Source organism: Bos indicus x Bos taurus, chromosome 12, assembly GCF_003369695.1.
Source record: "Bos indicus x Bos taurus breed Angus x Brahman F1 hybrid chromosome 12, Bos_hybrid_MaternalHap_v2.0, whole genome shotgun sequence".
Taxonomy (NCBI): domain Eukaryota; kingdom Metazoa; phylum Chordata; class Mammalia; order Artiodactyla; family Bovidae; genus Bos; species Bos indicus x Bos taurus.
The window spans coordinates 31,631,694-31,654,941 of NC_040087.1; the positions used below are offsets into that span (position 1 = coordinate 31,631,694).

At 36.3% G+C, this 23,248-nt stretch overlaps 1 protein-coding gene and 1 pseudogene across 10 annotated transcripts in view; one reads left to right on the forward strand and one right to left on the reverse strand.

Moving 5' to 3' along the window:
* The window catches only part of PAN3 (poly(A) specific ribonuclease subunit PAN3), a 123,233-nt gene that overhangs the window by 73,355 nt on the left and 26,630 nt on the right, over positions 1 to 23,248 (reverse strand). For 7 of the 10 annotated variants that reach the window (XR_003513798.1, XR_003513797.1, XM_027557510.1 and 4 more), the window contains exon 5: positions 5,264 to 5,425. The exons of the other annotated variants lie outside the window; for them this stretch is intronic. Coding sequence is in view for 5 of the 7 variants with exons in the window: in XM_027557510.1 (XP_027413311.1) it covers positions 5,264 to 5,425 (162 nt within the window). In the remaining 2 variants the exon portion in view is untranslated. The remainder of the gene's footprint in view (positions 1 to 5,263; positions 5,426 to 23,248) is intronic. 10 annotated transcript variants of the gene reach the window in all.
* LOC113902353 lies at positions 10,148 to 12,825 on the forward strand (annotated as a pseudogene).

The following is a 23,248-nucleotide window of genomic DNA, read 5'->3' on the forward strand; positions in this document are numbered from 1 at the left end:
CACATCGTTACTTTTAGGTAAATCTTAGCATGCAATACCCTGAGAAATTTATAAAATCACACCTTTCCCATCCTTTCATTCAAGTTGACATCTAATAATATGAAGGCTGGGAACACACTGTTACCCTTCAAAAAAGCATTTTTAAAGGAATTACTTTAACTATTCAAGTGTATCAGCATCAAAATAACTCTTAAAAGACACAATATCACAGCCTCTTTCCATATATACCATAAGGCCATGCACATCTGAATATAAGCGACAAATACCACCATAAATAAATAGAAACAAACACCAAATTTAGAAGTGATGAGGTCAAACTGGAGGAATGAACACTTATTTAATATCTACTATACAAACCATAGATTCAAATAGAAATTTGAATCCTCACAACAATTCTATAAGGTAGGTGATAAAATATTTCAATCCTGAACAATGGCCTTTGAACTGTGTAATCATACTGCAAATGAAAAAAATCTTGATTTCACATACAGATTGGTCAGGCAGAGGAATGGGCAATCAACCTGGACAGAGACTAAGGAAAGATGAAAGTGAACTTGCACTTCAGTGAAATAAACAACTGCTGATGCCGAGTCTCGGTTGACCCTCCATCTACAACACCTGTTTGGTGTTCAAGCTGAGGCCATAAGAAAAACACAGAGTTTTGTCAACAACGTTGTCAAGAAATAAGACCACTACCAGGTTGAAAGACTGAAAACTATCAAGAATATACCAATAATGTTAAATTTTTAATTAAAAAAATAAAAGATCCTCTAAGATAGTAAAAGAAATCACCACCCTATGTTCTAAATCAATTATGATAATTAAATAATAGTAACATACAGTGGCTATAAATCCCAGACAACCGATGATCAATTTTTCAAAACACATAAAATTCTCAAACTACTACAAATTTCACATATTGCCTAAGAAAGGAAAATTAAATGTGACACTTAGAATCAAGCAGAATACCTTAAGGGTACAAAAATAAACATATGCCTAATCACACATACTTATAATTCAGTTGGAAAAGACAGATGAAGAAGTTTAAAACAGAACGAAATAGCAGTTAAATAACATCAAGTACTGTGAAAACAGTAAAAAAAAAAAAAAACAAAAAAAACCACTTTTTTTTTTTTTAACGTGTTTGAGCAAGTATTTACAGAAAAGGTAGCATTTGAGATACTTTAAAAGGAAAAGGGAGGAAAGTTTTTTTAGGCTCAACTAACGGCAATACAGAGATAAAAAGGAACTGAGAACTGGCTGTGTATTTTGTATTATATGAGGTATGAAAGATTTCATATGATTAGAATTTCAGTGTATGTGGACAGTAAAGAGAGACAGCCCAGAAAGACAGAATAGATCCTGAAGGGATTTAAAAAAATTATCCAGAAAATAGACTGAGGGTATTAAACTATGTTAGCTGTGTTAAAGTAAAAGTAAAAAAAAAAAAAAAAGGCAAGGAAGAAAAAGATACTGTGGAATTTTAAGGAATGGGGATTACAGGCAGACAACATAGCAGGAAAATATCAGGAGTTAAAATTTAATAGATCTGGGCAAGAATCCCAAGTGTTATCACTTACAGTAAGAACAATAAGCCTTTTCTAAGTTGCAATTTACATATTTTTTAAATGGGGGATAATATGTCATTATTGTGGTAAAGCCTTAATATGATGGCAAATGTAAATTGTCCAATGTATCATCTTTCAATTAATGGGTAGTCAAACCTCAGAGGAGTCTCCTCATTATAAATGGTAGAAATGGGAAATGACAGGGTAGAAATGAAGCTATGTACTCTCAATGACTGGGATGATGATAAAGTCACTGACTCAAGAAGGAATATAAAAAGAATATAAAGCAGCAGTATATGTGAAGAAGAAAAAAACACACTTGGTTTTAGGCAGGCCGAATCTTCAGTGACAAAGGGGTACACCTCTACATGCAAAGATACCAGAAGGCACCAAGATGTGGGTCTTGAACTGAGAAGTCCAGTTATAATACAAATAAAAATTTAAGAATCTTAAATACAGGGCAGAGCAGAGAACAAGTGAGCCGAGAACAGGAGCTCATAAAGAGCAAGGATGAAAGAGAGTCAAGCATGCACAAGGGAAAGAGACTGAAATGAAAAGGTGGCCTGCAGTACAAAGTACTGGGTGAGACCGCTGGGGGTGGTGACTAAGGAGACCTCTGAAACTTTGAGGGTGTCTTGATGCCTTCTGGTATCTTTGCATGTAGACGTGTATCCCTCTGTCACTGAAGATTTGGCCTGCCTACAACCAAGTGTTTTTCTCTTCTCCACATATAAAAATTTCTGGCAAAATTTTGATCCACCAAACTACAAGCATGGAAGGGATAAATGGGTTTCAAAGAAATCAGAGAAAAGACTAGACTCTATTTCAACCCCACAGAAGCAGTAGTGGAGATCAGATAGATATTATCAATATTTCAAACAGCCATGTGAAAAATAAATATAGCCTCCACCATAGCTCCCTATTAGCTACCTCCACAGTATACGAAATTTTCAGTTTCTTTGATCCTCTAGTTAGTATAATCTGTATTTTAGAAGAATCACTGTTTAACAAATGTTGTGTGTTCAGTAGAGTCTTTAATATCACAAGATTCTGGGTAGAAAATAAAATATATAAGTAGCAAAAGGCTGGAAAATCACAGGACTCGAATTGGAGAACAAATGCGATTATGAATGATCCAGGAAGAAACTTTCAGAGGAAGTTTTCGTTGTCACTTTAGGTTTTTGTTTAGTTTGGGGTTTGGTTTGGTTTTTTGTTTTGTTTTCAGAAGTAAAAAAACTTCTTTTTCCAAAATCTGTCTTCCAAAAAGATGTTGGGTCAAGATTAAGAAAATGTAAAGAAATATCTAAAGTTCCAGAAAGAAAGGCAGTGAAGTTAACTGTCACCGAGAAAAAAAGAGATGAATCATGAGGGAAAAAAGACGAACCTTACAAAGACGGTGGAGTCACACATAAGCTACATTCCGTGCCTACACGCAGTAGAGCTAGAACTATGTTACACATATGTGAAGAGATTCTGAAGCCTGACACACATGGCTTCAAATTTCTGCTTCTCCACTGACCATTGTTTAACCTTAACATTACTTAGCTTCTCTAAAAATATTTAACTTAACAATAACAACTGTCCAATAAGAGACCAAAAGAGACAAAATACATAAAGAGCTCAGTGCAGTGTCTGGCACAAGGTAACCATTTAAGAAACACAACTATAATTCTAAAATAAAATACAAATAAATATTTTTCTGACCTTAGGATTGGAAGACTTAAGCTTTGAAAGAAAGGAAACAAATGAAACAGGAAAGATGAATATATCTATAAAGATTTTTATATGTGAAAAATCTAAACTACCTGAAAGTAAACAAACATACAAAATTAAAAAGAATCCATATAGAACTGATTTATGTAAACTACTTTTCTTATAGAACAAAAAAAGATAAAGACTCCAATGGAAAAGAAAACTTCACTGACATACTCTTTGCTCTCTGAATAAACAGTACCAGGTACTCAATCTAGGAATCCACAAAGACAGTAATAGACACCACATGACTAATACTGTAAGGTACCACTGTCCCTCCAACATCAGACTAAGCTAATAAGGCATTCCTCATGTCCCTTAAAAGTGGAAAAAAAAAAGAAAAAGAACTATTTTAACTATTTGAAGCACAAAGTACTATTAGTATTTGAAGTATTAGATTCAGATAACATCAATTCAGTCTTTAACACACTGAATGCAAATCTATAACTGTGTGTTAGTTGCTCAGTCATGTCTGATTCTTCGCAACCCCATCGGGTGTTGCCCACCAGGCTCCTCCATCCATATGATTCTCCAAGCAAGAATACTGGAGTGGGTTGCCATTTCCTTCTCCAAAATCTATCACCAGCTTTTTAAATTAAAAATAAAGCATAACTCTAGCTAGCACATATTCTTATACTAACCTAATGATTTTTCAAGCTATGCTAAAAAGAGGTACCTCAAAACTACCACTGAGATAAGGGGGAAGGACAGCCGTGGGCAGATGGGGCAGTCAAGTGGCCGTGCCTCTGCATTATCCATGTGTCCCCTGAAACCAACATAAATTGGGACCCAATTTATTTTCAGGCTTTCTTTTTAAAACTGAAGACTAATTCTAACACTAACCACATCAAATCCTCTCCTGATCTCAAAAACAAAAATTCAGTAAACTATATTCTTATTCACAATTGACATATCCCAAACTTTCCACTGAAGATTTTAAGTATTTGATTATGTGGACCCCCCTGCCACTTCCCTATTTTTCCTTATATTTAGAAAAAACACTACCAAAGTATCAGTGACATGTGCAGTATTTTCAGGATAACTTTTATTTCTGTGCCCAAGGCAGTACAGACACTGATATGGTATTAACATTAAACAGACCAAAGTACTATGAAACCTCTTCATAATACAAAGCTGGTGACAGAAATAAAACCAAGTTGTTAACTTTGTAATACCCTTTCTGAGTGTGATGTGTATATGTGGAGTTACAGACTTTTGGCTAGCAATATATGAAAAACAATACACTTACTCAGGGAGTTTGGGATGAAAGATATTCTACTTCCAGCCAAACTGAAATTTTGATTAGTAGAGCTATCCATTTTATACAATTACCAACATCTTTAAATGAGACTATAATCCAAATTAAAATGGAATATGATCCAAGCTATTCAGTGGGTACTTCAGATTCACTCATATGAGAACTAGCCTGTGAGTTATAAAAATTCATTTTCATTAGCACAGAAAATGCAAAGACTGAAATGCATCTATGACAACATACTGTTGAAGTTGGTTTCAGAGCCAACACTTGACAAGCTTGTGTAGACACAATTTTTAATCTAGTTAAAAATGTACAAAAAGACAACACATAGAGCTTTCTGTTATTCGGATTCCAAATAAATGAGATTTTCTGTAATCAGTTTTATAATATGACTTTTTAATGTAGTACCCTGAACAACTTTGTGTATTAAAAATAAACTGCATTGTTAACAAAATCCAACAGGAAAAACTAAATTTAATAAAAGAATAGGAACATAAAAGCAGAGAAAGTGCAAAAAAGCCACAAAACAAAATCATAGTTAATGGGCCACTAATTTTACTTCAGTCAAAAAAAAAAACCTAAGTATATCAGCTAAGCCATCCAATCTCATACCCACCACCCCACACAGACACAGAAAGCAGCCAAAATATTCACTTTCAAAAATGTCTAAAAAAAGTATTTTTACCTGTAAATTGTTTTCTGTGACTCTGTTCCACCAAACCATATTGATGGGTACTCCTGATTTACACCTGTCAGCAAGGCAGCCAATAGGGTTCTTTGCTTTTCGTGCCTTTGATCCCATCGGAACTAGCCTCTCCTCCAGCATCCCCAGGCGATACTTCCTTGGCTAGGAAAAAGAAGGAAAGAAACCAAGCCACTCCTAACAACCCCCACACTAATCTAAGCTAGTAACTAACACACAGAAGGTATCAGGAATGGTGGACTAGGAAACAAGTACAATTACTGAGACACTCCCTCTAACGTCCTTATAAGCCCCACCCACCATTCCCCATCCCCACCCCAGAACACACACATCTCCAAAAGAACCCACAGTCCTAACAACAATATTACAGAAAACAACAGATGTTTTAGTGAAATCCATTATAATCTGAGTTTATTAAGACTTTAATGAACAGAAATTAACTTATCAGCAAAGTAAATGCTTTCCAAATTTTTTCCACTGGCACTTACCTATGCTCAATGCAATATGAAGAAATGGCTTCAAGGGCACAAAATACAGTCAAAAAAGTTCTTCATGCTGTATCTTTTTCTACTCCCCATCTCACTACCTTATTTCCTACTGAGAATCACTCACTTAAAAGAAGCAGCCAATTTCTAAGGAATGGACTTTTTGGTTTTTTTTTAATTTTTAAAAATAAAACTAGGGCAGAGTACCAATTGATCTGTTATAAGGCGTTCTTCAACTTGTACTCAATGAAAAGAAATAATCTCAGACCTTAAAAAAATACACAAATTTCAGTGGTCTTATAAATCTCAGTAATTTGAACAGATTGATACTAAATAAACCATCTAATAAGGGCAAGAGTCATTGGATAATATTATAATAAAGGTAGTAAATAATTTTAATAGTGGTTGGCAGGGTTTTTTATATAGTTAATAACAGTTTCCACCATCTTCCCTCTTTTAATTATAGCAGATCTATACTAAATTGCATCTTAAAGAGAAACTGCCATTTTTTTTCCTTTAAGGAAAAAAACATATATTCTTGGGAAGGTATCTAATTTAAAACTTAAAATCTGTCTTTACTCATTGTTCTGTCTCAAGACTGCAGAAGTAAATAGTTAAAATTAATTTTCTTCAAAAATTAAACTTAGAAAAGCAACTAGACTACCCATCTACCCAATAATTACAGCAGTGGGTAAAGTTTCATGAAGCCACAGTACTTCCACCTCTGTGCAATCTTGAGCCAATTCAATTACTCTCTGTGTTGACATCACAGACAACTTTTGTGAATGAGAATAGAAATATACTCTTCAGAACCAAATTACAAATGAAAGAATTTTAAAGCAAGTTACTTCTAATAACATCGCTCACAACAAATAAGGCTTTGACATACAGCAAAAATAATACAGCCTTAATTAAGCCTTCTAAATTAAGCCACTAATTTAAAATTTGTATTTTAGAAATTGGGCTAAAAAGTACCTGATCAAAAAAGTTCAACATATCAAAGAATATTTATTTAAACAAAATCACAACCTGTCAAGCAGGATCTATATAAGGACACCCAAATTCCAGTCACACATTTGAAAGCAAGAGAATTATTGCTTTATATGTTCTTTTGTTATTTAGATCCTTCATAAATCCAGACTTGTTTTTGATCCAGTTACTACTTTAGTGAAATTTATTCTTACGGTAGTTCATTAAGCAATATAGAAAAAAGGTTTAAATGAATCCGATGTATGATTCTCCCTCCCCAACAGCTCTCATATGTTTATTTTTCCAAAGAGGAATTCATTATTCCTCTCCCTCCATCCCATCACGCCCAAAACTTTTAATTAGCCCAAGGCCTTTTCTCTTAGGTAGAAGAAATCACCAAACTTGTGTCATTACAGATTTAAGTTCTTCCATAAATAGCCAGGGATTAAAGGGCTTCCCTGGTGGCTCAGAGGTTAAAGCAGTCTGCCCGCAATGCGGGAGACCAGGGTTCAATCCCTGGGTCCAGAAGATCCCCTGGAGAAGGAAATGGCAACCCACTCCAGTATTCTTGCCTGGAGAATCCCGTGGACGGAGGAGCCTGGTAGGCTATGGTCCATGGGGTCACAAAGAGACGGACATGACTGAGTGACTTCACATACAAAGTCTAATTCAAAAGTAAACTTTCCATGTGATACTGAATGAAAAGATCTAGGGTACTGATACCATTTAAATACCATTATAAGCAACAAAAGACAAAAGACACCTGAAAGAGATGGCAGCAATACAAAGCACAAAGTCAAGAAACACAATACAAAAGCAGTAACATTACAGACAGAAGTCCCATCACAGATAACATAAATTATGGTAAAGTCCCATCTATTTCCAAAGTATCTGAACTATTACTTATCCCTTGAAGGAAAATGTATTTTCAACAAAGCATGTTGAGAGCCTACTTTGTATCAAGAACTATTCCAAGTACTTGGAATACAAGGATGACTACAACACACACCTTTCCCTCCAAAAGAGGACATAACCTAGTAGGTAACAAAGTTGTGCAAACTGAACACTCACTGTGATATTAAAAATGCACATGTAATCAAGGTACCAAAAGAAGAGAGACAAAGAAGCCGTCACAGAGAGGATGAATGCCTGAGCAGTGTTGGAGGAGGAGTGTGTCTAGATAGGAAAAACAAAACAAAACAAAACAGAGTGAGCTAGGGAAAAAGATGTATTATAGGCTGGGAAAAATGCACTTGAGGAAGCATATAGGAACTGTGTTGTTAATTAAGAGAAAACTACAAGTTTTCAATCTATCATTAATAAAGGGCCAACCATGAGAGCAAAAGATGAGGCTTGAAAGCAATTTTTAAAACAATTATGAATTGTTTTGTATCACTTGCCAAGGAGTTTGGACTTCATTCCATGGGGGAACTCTTGAAAGCTTGTGAATGAGAATTAAAAAGGCACAGACAAATTCATGGACTCCGGCTATAATCCAGGTTAGGGTTTCCCAAACTCAGCAATACAGACTTTGGGTAATTTTCTGCTGGGGAGGGCTGTCCTGGACCACTGTAGGCCTTTTACCAGCATCTACCCTAGTCGTGACCAAAAATATCTCAGATGTTCCATAGGAGCAGGGGGACAAAACTGTCCACATCTGAGGACCACTGATGTAGGACCACGGGAGCTAAAGGAAACTGCAATGGAAACAGAGGTGAAGGGTTGGCTGGGGAAAGGGCTGCTAGCTTAAAAGCAACTATAGGGATTAAATGAAAGTTAAGGGGCTACGGGAAATAGAAAAGACTAATGGAAGATGAGGAAATAAAGGCCAAACACAATTTTATGGGAAACATTATTTTGCCCCTTAAGTGTCCTACAAGATCCAAACCCCTCCCCCAGAGCAAACAGAAGCACAACTCCCCTTTCTCTTTCCCTTAGGTTCCAGTAATCCTTTCCCAAACCAATCTTGAGAACGTGATGGTCAAATAAAAAGGTATGCTTCCTGGTTGATCTCCACTCTTGACAGCCTCCTGCCAGTCCAGTCTGCTAGTTACTATGAAAGGGAAGCACTCTGAAATGTCATGTGCTATTGTTAAGTAAGTAGCTTTGCTGCTTTACCTCCTAGTAGGTCAACATTTGGAGAAGGGAAAGGCTACCCACTCCAGTATTCTTGCCTGGAGAATCCCCATGGACAAAAGTGCTTGGCGGACTTCAGTCCACGGGGTAGCAAAGAGTCGGACATGACTGAGCCACTAAGCACAGGTCAACATTTAAACATCAAAATTCCCAATCTCTTTTTGTTCCTACGATAAAATATCCTGTAGAACATACACCTTGTCTCTTTCTCTAATACATACAATTTTTACTTTTAAGTCTCAAGATTCACTACAAGTGACTGATTTTTGTCATTCTTCACAAAATCTGAATAAACAGCACAATAAGATAGTTGAAAATAGTTTTACCCTATTTTATTGGGCACTTAAAAAATAACTCAGGGCTTGAACAAAAGTTTTCAAGAAGAAAAAGTTGGAGAATGTTTCAAGAAGAAAAAGTTGGAGACTAGCACTCCTCAACTGTCATGAACACACAGAACATTCTGAAAGTGAAAGTTGCTCAGTCATGTCCTACTTTTTGTGATCCCTTGGACTATACGTTTCATGGAATTCTCCAGGCCAGAATGGACTGGGTAGCCATTCCCTTCTCCAGGGGATCTTCCCAACCCAGGGGTGGAACCCAAGACTCCTGCATTGCAGGTGGATTCTTTACCAGCTGAGCCACCAGGGAAGGAATATTCTGGGGATCTTGTTAGAATGAAGATTCTAACTCAGAAGGCCTGGAATGAAGCATGAGACTCCGCATTTCTAAAAAGCTCCTGGGACTCCTAGTACTGCTACTAGTGTGGTGACCACCCTTCCAATAATAAAGTTCTGGAGAATGTCAGGGAAAGATTTGGATAAGTAACAGCTCATAGTAAAAAAGAAATCCAGGTCCCCCCACCCCACCCAAAAAACGATAGGAGTTCAAGTAGTTAATTAACATCCCAACTCCTACCTTGTCCTAAATACTCAGAGCCTTCAAGGCCATTACTGATAACCCACAAAGCCCTGGCCCTTCAAAACTTCTGGTCCTGGTCCAGTGGTTTAGGACTAAAGGAAGTCCACTCTTATTCTTAATAAAAAAAGTCTCCAGACTACATCAAAAGAAACAAAAATAAAAGCTAATTTTTAGAACTATTTCAAAAACTTAAATGCACACGCACCTTTTTTTAGTTCATTCACTTAACATTGCAGCATAAATATTTTTGCCCTCCCTAGAAACACAATGATAAGATCTATTCTCCCCCCCTAAAAATTTTACAGTCTAGCAAAAGAAAAATCTATAAATACCACTGCTTGTATAGAAAATGTGTTTACAGACCAATTTTCAGAGCACAATTCTTTAGGTAAAACTGCAAAACAGCATCATCTCTATGACACTTTACAGGTCTTATTATTATATATCATAATCTATATCATGTATCACCATCTAATTGCTAGAGAAACAAATTAAATAATAATAAACTAGAGAAATCAATGCTATCCTAGGACAAAGTTTCCAACACTCTGAATTTTAAGAATCTCAAAAACAGAATAACTGTGCTTTCACTATTTATACTAGGAAATAATGAAGGATGATTTACCTAAAGTTATGATGAATGACCCTTTTCAACAATTTACATTTTATTACTCAGAACATGTTTACATACTTGGAAAACAGTAGTACACATGTATGAAATATTATCTCCCTTCAGACAATATTTAATGAACTATTAGCTCATTGACTTTTGCATGCAGTAACAACTCAGCAACCTACCTTGTGCCACTCCTAAGAGTCTGAGGTCCACTAACAAAAACCTCTGGTCTAGAATTTACTGTGCCTTTACTTGAAAACCAACTTTCATTTCTCTTTTAAAACCTCTTCTCTATTCCCTGGGATCCAACCAGGCAGGATGGCTAAGGAAGGAGCCGTAGCTGTCTGCATGCAGGTTCGACTGCTCAATAGCAGAGAAGCAGCGCTTGGAAAAGATACTCAAGTTTACTGGAAAACTGACAATAATACAATTTATCAAGTTGATGGGAGTAAATCCTTTAATTTTGATTGTCTTTCATAGTAATGGAACAACTAAAAATGTGTATGAAGAAAATTGTGCTGTTAATCATAGATTCTGCCATCCAAGGCTAAAATGGTACTATATTTGCCTATGGGCAGACTGCTTCAGGAAAAACATATACTACGATGGGTTCACAAGAGTATTTGGGAGTAACACTCAGGGCAATTCATGACACTTTCCAGAAAATTAAGAAGTTTCCTGTAGGGAATTTCTCTTATGTGTCTCACATGGAGATATACAATGAAATCATTACAGACTTACATTGTGATACTCAAAAAATGAAGCCTTTAATAATTCGGGAAGACTTCAACAGGAATGTGGATGTGGATGACCTCATAGAAGTTGTTTATACATTAGAAATGGCTTTGAAGTGGATCACAAAAGGAGAAAAGAACAGGCATTATGGAATTACAAAACTGAATCAAAGAAGCAGTCTGTTCTCACACCATTTTTAGAATGATTTTGGAAAGCAGAGAGAAAGGTGAACCTTCTAATTTTGAAGGATCTGTCAAAGTGTCCCATTTGAATTTGGTTGATCTTGCAGGCAGTGAAAGGGCTGCTCAAACAGTGCTGAAGGTCTGTGACTCAAAGAACGCTATAATATAAATCAAAGCTTATTTATTTTGGGACAAGTGATCAAGAAACTTAGCGATGGACAAGTTGATGGTTTCATAAATTATCGAGACAGCAAATTAACATGAATTCTCCAGAATTCCTTGGGAGGAAATGCAAAAACACATACTATCTGCACGATTACGCTTGTGTCTTTTGATGAAACCCTTATTACTCTCCAGTTTGCCAGCACTGCCAAATATATAAAGAATACTCCTTATGTTAACAAGGTATCAAGTGATGAAGCTCTCTTGAAAAGATATAGAAAAGAAATAATGGATCTTAAAAAGCAAATTAGAGGAGGTTTCTTTAGAGACTTGAGCCCAGGCAAAGGAAAAAGACCAACTGGCCCAACTCTTGGAAGAAGACAACCTACTTCAAAAAGTCCACATTGAGAAAATTCAAAACCTAACAAGGATGCTGGTGACCTCTTCTTCCTTAGTATCACAAGAATTAAAGGCTAAAAAAACCCAAAAAGTCCCTTGGTGCGTTGGGAAAGTTAACAAAATGAAGGACTCAAACTACATAAATAAATTTAATATGCCAATGAACATGACAACAAAAACACAAAAGGCTGCTGTAAGTTTAGAAGAAACTGATGAATCTCTCTGTTCAGTCTGATATTTTCAGTAACACTCTTGATACATTAACTGAGATAGAATGGAATCCAGCAACAAAGCTACTAAGTCAAGAAAACTTACAAAGTAAATTCACTTCGTGCTAACTACGATGACCTGGTATTAGACTATGAACAATTAAGAAGAGAAAATGAAGAAATGGAATTGAAATTAAGAGAAAAGAATGATTTGGATGAATTTGAAGCTCTAGAAAGAAAAGCAGAGAAAGATCAAGAGAACGAACTAAGTTCAAAAGTAGAGCTGCTTAAAGAAAGACCAGATTAAGATGCTACAGGAATATACAGACTCTCAGAAGTCAGAACCGTATGAAAATGGACTTGTCATACTCATTGGAAAACACTGAAGATCTACAACAATGAAACAAATGAAACACACTCTGCTTGATGTCAAAACTCTTGATGCCAAGAGAATCAGCATTCCTTAGAAGTGAAAATCTAAAGCTGAAAGAGAAAATATAAGAATTTGTAAGTACATGCAAGCAGATGGAAAATCATATGCAGTTGTATCAAAGTCAGCTGGAGGTGAAAAAGAAAATCCAAGTTGATCTGGAGAATGAATTACAATCTTCTCTTAGTGAAATAACAAAACTCACCTCCCTTATAGATGGTTTCAGTGAAATAACAAAACTCACCTCCCTTATAGATGGCAAAATTCAAAAGATTTGCTCTCTAATATAGAATTGGAAAGAAAAATAACCAATCTGCAGAAAAAACTGAATAAAGCAGTTGAAGAAAATGAAGCTTTGCATAATGAAGTTAATTTGCTGTCAGAACTGAAATCCTGACCTTCAGAAATAGAAATGCTAAGGAAAAAGATACATGATAAATCTGAAGAGCTCTATACAGTAACATTAGAAAAAGACAAATTGTCTTCTGAAGTAGTTGATAAGGAAAGTAGAATTCAAGGTTTACTTGAAGAAATTGGGAACACTAAAAATGACCTACTAACTTCCCAGTTGAGTTGCGAAAGCACTGTTCAGGAATTCCAAGATGTTAAAAATCATCCTATTGAATCTGAGCAAAAGTATAATAAGAAGGTCCTTGAAGAGAATACAAAACTGAATCAAGAAATAGGAAATCTCTCTAAAGAAGCTCAAGAACTTGGTTTAGATTTGGAGGCTTTGAAGACAGAGCTCTCTCACAGAATCCAAGAACTTCAGCAAAAAACAACTGAGAATCAAGAAAGATTAAAGGAAGTGGAAGAGCTGAAGGAACAATTAGAAAGTAGAGATTCTAGGCTGCACACTGTAGAAAAGGAAAAAACACTGATTACTGAGAAACTTCAACAAACCTTAGAAGTAAAAACCTTAACCCAAGAAAAAGATGATCAAAAATAACTCCAAGAGAGCCTACAAATTGAGAGGGACCAACTCAAAACTGACATTCAGGGTATTATAAACATGAATATAGACATCCAGGAACAACTACGAAATGCTCCTGAGTCTTAGAAACACCACCAAGAAACAATTAACATGCTAAAAATGAAAATTTCTGAGGAAACTTGCAAGAATTTGCATATAGAGGAAAACTTAGGAGAAACTAGGAATGAATTTCAGGAAAAGATGGTTGGCATAGATAAAAGCCAAAATTTGGAAACCAAAAAAACCCAAGCTCTGATTATAGATGCTGAGGATAATGAGCTAACTGAGCAACAGAGAACGATGAACTGCAACAAATGTTAGAGTATTACAGCAGAAAAGGAAAAACTGAAGACTTGACCTAAGAGAAAATGTTGAAATGACCATTGAAAACCAGGAAGAATTAAGAATTCTTGGAAACGAACTTAAAAAACAACAGGATATTGTTGCACAAGAAAAGAACCATACCATTAAGAAAGAAGAGCTTTCTAGGACCTGTGAAAAACTAGCAGAAGTTCAAGAAAAGCTAAAGGAAAAGATCCAAGCATCTCAAGACAAACAAGAACAGTCCTTCAATATGAAAGAAAAAGACAGTGAGACTAAGAAAATAATGAATGAGATGGAGCAATTGAAGGAGTAATTCAAAGTCAAAGACTCAACACTACTAAAGCTAGAAATGGAAAAGCTCGAACTGTCTGAAAGACTTCAAGAAAGTCATGATCAAGTGAAAACTGTGCCTAAGGAGAGAGCTGACCTGCAGAGGCTACAAGAGTTTCTTCAATCTGAAAAGAACCAACTCCAAGAGAAATTGCAGCTAATAATTAGAAACTGAGTTGCTCACTGTCACCTGAAAGAACAAGAGGAAATTATTGGTAAACTGAGAGTGGATCTATCAGAAAGAGAAACTAAAATATCACGCATTCAACAGGAATTAGAAACAGCAAATGAATTACAGAAAAAGATGCAAGAGCTTTATGAGAAACAGTTTATTACCATCAAAGCAATCAGTGAGATTCTGGAAAAAAGGAGTGAACTGGAACAGTTAAAGGAACAGCTCAAAGCCAAAGATTCATCACTACAAAGAATAGAAAGCAACAGGCTCAAGTTGACTGAAAAACTTCAGGCAAGTCAAGAAGAATTAAAAACCGTAATTAAGGAAAGAGATGGACTGGAAAGGGTACAGGAGGCCCTTCAAAAGTAAAGACACCAACTCAAAGAAAACACTAAAGAAACTGTAGCTGAAGAACTGAAAATCAAAGCAGAAAGCTACTTACATGCTTCTGAAGGAGTACCAAGAAACCATTAATGCAAGGAATAGTTCAGAGAAGACAGATCAAGGAACAAATATCCAGAGAGTCTTAGGGAATTCAGATGCTGACTTACAGGCAAAGATTCAAGAATTTCGGGAAGAAGAACATCAATGTCTTGAGATGAAAGATGTCAGTGAGATTTGGGAAAAAATATGTGAAATGGAAAACTGGAAGCCACTTGAGGCCCAAAAGTCAACTCTAGAAAATACAGAATGGGAAAACATAAAGTTAACTCAGAGACTCCATGAAAATCTTACAGAAATAAGATCTGTTACAAAAGAAAGAGATGACCTTAGGAATACGGAGGAGACTCTCAAAGTAGAGATAGACCAGCTCAAGGAAAACCTAAGAGAAACAAGTAGAGACCTGGAAAAATGAGAGGAGCTAAGAATTGCCCAAATGAATATAAACGAGCACCAAGAAACTATAGATAAACTCAGAGGAATTGTTTCAGAGAAGATAGATGATATATCAAATATCCAAATGAAATGAGAAAACATAAATACTGCCTTAAAAGCACAGATCCAAGAACTTTAGGAGAAAAAACATCAACTTCTTAAGGTAAAAAATGATCTCAGGGAAAATATGTATCAAACAGAGCAACTGAAGAAGCAATTAGAGACCCAGAATTCAGTCCTGGAAAGCACAGAAATAGAAAACTTAAAGTTGATTCAGAAACTTGATGAAAATGTTGGAGAAATAAAATCTGTTACTAAGGAAAGAGATGACCTAAGAAGAATGGAGGGAACCCTCAAAATGGAGTGAGATCAACTCAGGGAAAGCCTCAGAGAAACAAAAGCTAAAGACCCAGAAAAACAAGAGGAACTAAGAACAGCTCAGGTGCATCTGAAGGAGCACCAGGAAATTACTGATAAACTCAATGGGATAGTCTCTGAGAAGACAGAAGAAATATCAAATATACAAGTGGATTTAGAAAACTCAAATGCTAAATTACAAGAAAAGGTCCAAGAACTGAAAGCAAATGAACAGCGACTTTTTAAGTTAAAAGAAGAAATTAGTGAAACACAGAAAAAAATGTGTGACATTGAGCAACTGAAGAAAGAATTTAAGGTCCAGAGCTTAACCATGAATAAAATAGAAATGGAGAACTTAAATTTGGCTCAGAAGCTTCATGAAAACCTTGAAGAAATGAAATCTGTAATGAAAGAAAGAGAGAACCTCTATATGCAGGTCAGGAAGCAACAGTTAGAACTGGACATGGAACAACAGACTGGTTCCAAATAGGAAAAGGAGTTTGTCAAGGCTGTATACGGTCATCCTGCTTATTTAACTTATATGCAGAGTACATCATGAGAAACGCTGGGCTGGAAGAAGCACAAGCTGGAATCAAGATTTCCAGGAGAAATATCAATAACCTCAGATATGCAGATGATACCACCCTTATGGCAGAAAGTGAAGAGGAACTAAAAACCCTCTTGATGAAAATGAAAGAGGAGAGTGAAAAAGTTGGCTTAAAGCTCAACATTTAGAAGACGAAGATCATGGCATCTGGTCCCATCACTTCATGGGAAATAGATGGGGAAACAGTGGAAACAGTGTCAGACTTTATTTTGGGGGGCTCCAAAATCACTGCAGATGGTGATGCAGCCATGAAATTAAAAGACACTTACTCCTTGGAAGGAAAGTTATGACCAACCTAGATAGCATATTAAAAAGCAGAGATTATTACTTTGCCAACAAAGGTCCGTCTAGTCCAGGCTATGGTTTTTCCAGTGGTCATGTATGGATGTGAGAGTTGGACTGTGAAGAAAGCTGAGCACCAAAGAATTGATGCTTTTGAACTGTGGTGTTGGAGAAGACTCTTGAGAGTCTCTTGGACTGCAAGGAGATCCAACCAGTCCATTCTGAAGGAGATAAGCCCTGGGTGTTCTTTGGAAGGAATGATGCTAAAGCTGAAACTCCAATACTTTAGCCACCTCATGCAAAGAGCTGACTCATTGGAAAAGACCCTGATGCTTCGAGGGATTGGGGGCAGGAGGAGAAGGGGATAACAGAGGATGAGATGGCTGGATGGCATCACAGACTTGATAGACGTGAGTTTGAGTGAACTCCGGGAGTTGGTGATGGACAGGGAGGCCTGGTGTGCTGCGATTCATGGGGTTGCAAAGACTGAGCGACTGAACTGAACTGAACTGAAGGAGAGTGGAAGAGACTCTCAAACTGGAGAGACCTACTCAAGGCAGACTTGCAAGGAACCATAGTTAGAGAACTGGAAACACACACAACTAAAAATTGTTCATATGCATTTGAAAGAACACCAAGAAATTATTGATAAATTCAGAGAGAGTTTCAGAAAAATATCTCAGATTTCAAATATGCAAAAGGATTTAAATAAATCAAAAGATGAATTACAGAAAAAGGATCAACAGAACCACAAAGAGGTAAAATATGAAAAAAATATGTGATGGAAACCAACACCTTACAGGAAACCTAAGAGAAAAGTGCTTTAGGATAAAAGAGCTTCTGAAGAGATACTCAGAGATGAATAATCACTATGAATGTTTAAATAGATTGTCTCTTGACTTATAAGAATGAAATTGAAACTCAAAAAGAGCTTTCAATTAGAGTAAAAGCAAACTTCTCACATCCATATCCACAAACCCAACAAATCCAGAAACTTCTTACTGTAAACCAGAGGTGTTCCATGGAATTTCATACAGTCGTGATGAAGCTTCAGTATGTGCTAAGCTATATTGCAAGGACAAGGGAAGAAAAACATGAATCCATCAATAAATTTGAAATGGCTTTTATTGATGAAATGGAAAAGTAAAATGAACTGCTAATGGAAATATAGCGCCTTCAACAAGATTATGGCATTATCACCCGGAGAATCAAGGGACCTCAAATTGAGCCAGACCATGGATCTACATATCGAAGAAATTCTCAAGGATTTCTCAGAAAGTGATTTCCATAGCATAAAGACTGAATTTCAGCAAGTACTAAGTAACAGAAAAGAAATGACTCAGTTTTTGGAAGAGTCGCTGAAATGCTCATTTTGATATAGAAAAGTTTAAAAATGTCATCCAGAAAGAAAATGATAGTATTTGCCAAGTGAATAACGTCTATCATAACAAAATAACTGCTATAATGAATGAATTAACAGAGTCTGAAGAAAGAAATGCTACCATAGCCAAAGAATGGGAGCATGATCTGAAATCAATGAAAGAGAACAATGAAAAACTATTTAAAAGCTACTAAACTTTAAAGCTCTCCCTGACCTCTGGTGCCCCTGTTAATCCTACACAAGACAGGCAACCTCAAGTCACATCAAGAGCTACACAGCAAGCCACAAGGAAGATTCAAGAGCTGGAAACATCACTCCAGGAAGCTAAAGAAAGTACTCTGCATATGGAGGGCAAGATTATGATGATGCAGAAAGAACTCGAGATGACTGATGACATAATAGCAAAACTTCAACGGCAAGTTAATGAATCAAATGAATGCCTTGGAAAAAACAAAAGATCCAAGTACTTCAGGACAAAGCTGCTTTTTAAGAGCTAAGCCTTATAAAGAAGAAACTGAAGATCTCAAAACGAAGCTGGTGAAAATAAGACCTGGAGAAGATGAAAAATGTCAAGGAGTTTGAAAAGGAAATTGCTTCAACAAAAGCCACTGTAAAATATCAAAGAGAACTTATAAGGCTATGGAGAGAAAATCTTAGAAGACATCAACAGGCCCAAGGTACCTCAATGGAATCAGAACATATTGATACTCAGCCTTCAAATAAACCCTTAACCTGTGGAGGTGGCAGTGGCATTGTACAAAGCACTAAAGCTCTTATTCTGAAAAGTGAATACATACAGCTAGAAAAGGAAGTTTCTAAGTTAAAGCAGCAAAATGAACAGCTAGTAAAGCAAAAGAATGAACTGTTAAGTGAGGTCAAGACATGGAAGGAGAGCAGTTAAGAGAGAGGTTCACAAAGAAGTAACTTGATCCAAAGTCTCCTAAAGTGACTGGGACACTCTCTAAAAAGAGACACTGTATATTTCTCAATGCAAGGAACCAAATGTCCAAGATCCTGTACCAAAGGAGTCACCGAAATCTTGGTTTTTTCATTACTGATCAAAGTCTTTGCCTGGAGAAGGAAATGGCAACACACTCCAGTATTCTTGCCTGGAGAATCCCATGGACAGAGGAGCCTGGTGGGCTACAGTCCTTGGGGTCGCAAAGAGTCGGACATGACTAAGCAACATGGCAGTCTTTGCCAGTACCTCCTCCAGTTCGCTATTTTGGTAACTCAGGTTTAGGCCTTTGTACAGAAGAACAAATTTCTGAAGCGGAGACCATGGATGCCCAGCCAGGTCCTTGGCACATGTCAGGAAAAGATGTGCCTGAGTGCAGGACTCAGTAGATTCTGCCACTTTTCTGGTGGCCCAGCATTCCATGTTTGGAAGTGACTGTGTTTATATCTTTATGTGTCTATCCCTTGCAGTCATGTCACAAACCAACTTAATTTCAGTTCAGTTTCCACTCTGCCACTACAACTGGAAGATGAAGGAATGGAACGAATTCCCATAATCTAGAATGGTGATAGCAATAGACCTTCTTCTTAAATGTGGTAATTCTTTAGAAGTCGAACAGTTTTATTTATTTACATGCTTTAAAGTTACTGAAGGGAAAAAAAAAAACCTCTCTGATTCACAAAGGTCTTCCCTCAATTAATTAAATATCCTGGTGGCTTAGCATATTTGTTATTATGAGAACTAAATATATGATTACATTTACATTAACCATCAGTGGTTAATCTAAACCCACTGGAAAAAAATAGACTAACTGATTAAAACCATTTGAATATTTAAAATCAAATATTTAAAATTAGCTAATTTCCGTATAGACAAAGGGAACTACTTCTACTTAACTTATTAATCAGGTGTGTTAACACACCTGGACTTCAAAGGCTTCTACACCTAATTAATTTAGAACAGTAAATCTAAAACTACAAATGATTATAAATTGGACTCCAATCAATTTTCTCCATGAGTAAAAGATTTAAAAATCAAAAGCAAAACCAAGTCAACCTCAAAGATCATGTTGCATTTTATCCTGCATTCATTATCAGTACCTGTAGGCTTTTCACAGTAATATATTAGGTCCCTTCCATTTTCATTGCTTAAATAAAGCCAGTTATATATAGGATGGAATGGTGACTAGGTCTATAGAAAGTGGGTCTATGGAAAAATAGTCAGTCATTATTAAAGACTCATGGGCAGGTAAACATCTGTAAATGAAAAAGACCTTTTAATTTGTGCAGTCAATACAGAAATCATACATAGGTTGAGAAGATGAAAATAGAGGACACTGCTGGGTAAAAAGTAATCCAAATCATATCAAATGTAGCACAGCAGGAGTTATACAGACACACAGAAACATATTTTTAAGCTCTACTGAGTAAGATCTTAGGAGTAGTCTGAAATATTATTTACCCAAATTTAAGAAAGCTTAATGGAGAAGGCAATGGCACCCCACTCCAGTATTCTTGCCTGGAAAATCCCATGGACAGAGGAGCCTGGTAGGCCGCAGTCCATGGGGTCGCTAGGAGTCAGACACGACTGAGCGACTTCACTTTCACTTTTCACTTTCATGCACTGGAGAAGGAAATGGCAACCCACTCCAGTGTTCCTGCCTGGAGAATCCCAGGGACCAGGGAGCCTGGTGGGCTGCCGTCTCTAGAGTCGCACAGAGTCAGACACGACTGAAGCGACTTAGCAGCAGCAGCAGCAAGAAAGCTTAAAAGCAGTCATTACTTCTGTTTTTAAAATTCAATGTTAAAATGTAGTTTTATGCCACCAAAAATGAGATCAGTTGTTAAGACCACATTCAATCTCTAAAGATCTGGAACACCAAACTACAACTTCTTTTATTCTTTTGCTTTAGAATAGAACCAGAAAACAAGATGTAGAGAAATAAAATACCATGCCAATGTTGTTAAAACTTTTAAGTGTGAGTAATGTTGTTTTAAAGTTATTTCTACAATAAACTATGACCTGTAATGACCATAAAAATTTTTATAACAACTTTAGTCTCTTATCAAAAGCAATCATCATCCTAAAATGCCTATTTGCTTATGAGCAAAAGGTTCCCTTTTGATTTATGTGTCCCCTTACTTAAATTCAATCTTGAAATGAAGCAGAACATCTTTAGCAAGGCCCATTACCATGACTGAACTTTAAGTAGTGGTTAATCAAAAGTAATCCAACACTGAGAAACAGATAAACAGATGTTTCTAAACTGCAAGACTATAAGCAGCATAGACTAAAACAACTACCATCTGACAAGCACAATGCTCTGTGGTAAGCACTTCACAGCATTAATATTATGTAATATTCAAAATCCTGTGAGATAGGCACTATTATAATACCAACTTTAGAGATGAGAAGGAGGGTTTAGAAGAGGCTAAAATAATTTGCCTATAATCTCAAAACTAACATAAGGTCCTAAGGTCAAGCTGCAGAGCTTGTACTCAACTATGGTATTCTGCCTCAATCCAAAAAAACTTATTCTACATTCTGTAATATTCCTTAACATTATAACATAATGTAAACATTACAATATTAACATTATTCTAGCTACTCCTAAAATGACCAAATTCCTAAATTAATCTTTCTTTGAATCTAATTGGCATGGATGGGGATTTTGAGTTGCAGAGACTTTATTAAGCCACTCTAGCTTCCCCACTTTCAAAACACAAGGAAAACAAATCTTGAGAATTAAGTAGAGTTGGGAAAACTTACATAGTTTTGGTTAAATTCAGCTTTAAAATTAGGCTAGCATGTTTGTGCATGAGAATTCTAAACTGATCTTACTCATTTATTCCTGACCCCTACTTCCTAAGAAAATAGGGATGAACCATCAGTAGTGCCAAGCTCTTAGCATCAGCTACAATGCTTCGTAAATACAATGCCCAGAGTAGAGTGTCAAGAAGCCAACTAGAATATCTCAGAATGATCCACTAGTTTCCAAATGCAGTAGCAAATGCAGCATGGTTTTACTAAACTGTCATTATTAGGTAAGAATCAACTCAAAATCCCAAAAGCTAAAGCTAAATAATGATTATCATCAAAAACATCGGACATGAGTTTGAGCAAACTCCGGGAGATGGTGAAGGACAGGGAAGCCTGCAGTCCATGGGGTCCCAAAGAGTTGGACACAACTTAGCACCTGAGCAGCAGCAACAACAGCATTAAATACTGCATACAAAAGCCATGCTGCTTCAGTGTTTAAATACAGTAGTAAGATAAACACCAACCAACCAGACACATCTTACAAAAAAAAAAGCCTCCAAAACAAAAACTCACGTAAGATTTTTTAAAAAATCAATAGAACAAAATTCCCTTGAAATCATCAATTTTGAAAACTCTTAACAAAAGCAAGCTGTCACTGTACAGAAGCATTAATTAAAATAAAGTTCAGAAAATATGTGGCTGAACTCCTAGCTTGCTACAACCAATTTATTCTGCTTTATCCAAGGCATACCTCTATCTAAACACAATTCTAGAAGTTTATCCTGGATGACTCTTGATTTATGAGGGAAAGAAAGTTAACTCAAAGTTGAGTCATTTTCGACAGGAACTATCATATTTATAAACAAGTTTCTAATCCAATCCATCATTTTAAGAAAGAATAGACTAATTGGGGTTAAACAATAGGATGAATGGCACATATAAGTCTGAGGATTCATATGCAGGTAAGACAGAAAATGTAACTGTTTGCTAAGGGAAGCTGAATACTATAGGTCTTTAGCAATAAAAATGTTAGTGGATTCACATTCCATAAAAACAATGACAATCCTTTCAATATTCATCAGACAGGTTTTATTTTAACAAAAATGAGCTTAAGGTTTCATTCTTTTTTAATTACTTAATAACATTAAGTATGACATTTCAGAACTAAGAGCATAAATGCTTAAGTACCTAATAAACAAAGAGTTTACAACAAATTTAAGAAGGACAGCCCAACAGAAAAGCAAGTTGAAAATGAAAAGTGAAAGTGAAGTCACTCAGTCCTGTCCAACTCTTTGCAACCCCATGGACTGTAGCCTACCAGGCTCTTCCATCCATGGGATTTTCCATGTGAGAATACTGGAGTCAGTTGCCATTTCCTCCTCCAGGAGATCTTCCCGACCCAGGGACTGAACCCAGATCTACCACATTGTAGGCAGACACTTTACCGTGTGAGCCACGGGGGGAGTCCAAAATAAGCAAAGGACACACACACAAAAATCCAAGGTCAAAAAGCATAAAGGAGAAGCTCAACAGTTAATCAATCAATGTAATCAAATGTTAACAGTGAGGGGCTTTTGACTATAAAATGACAATGAAAGATTTCTACATCTGTTTTCAAGGCTACTGAAAAATCAGCACCCATGAGTAGAAATACAAATTTGTACAGCATTTCTGAAAAGTTATCTATCAATTATTAAAAGCTT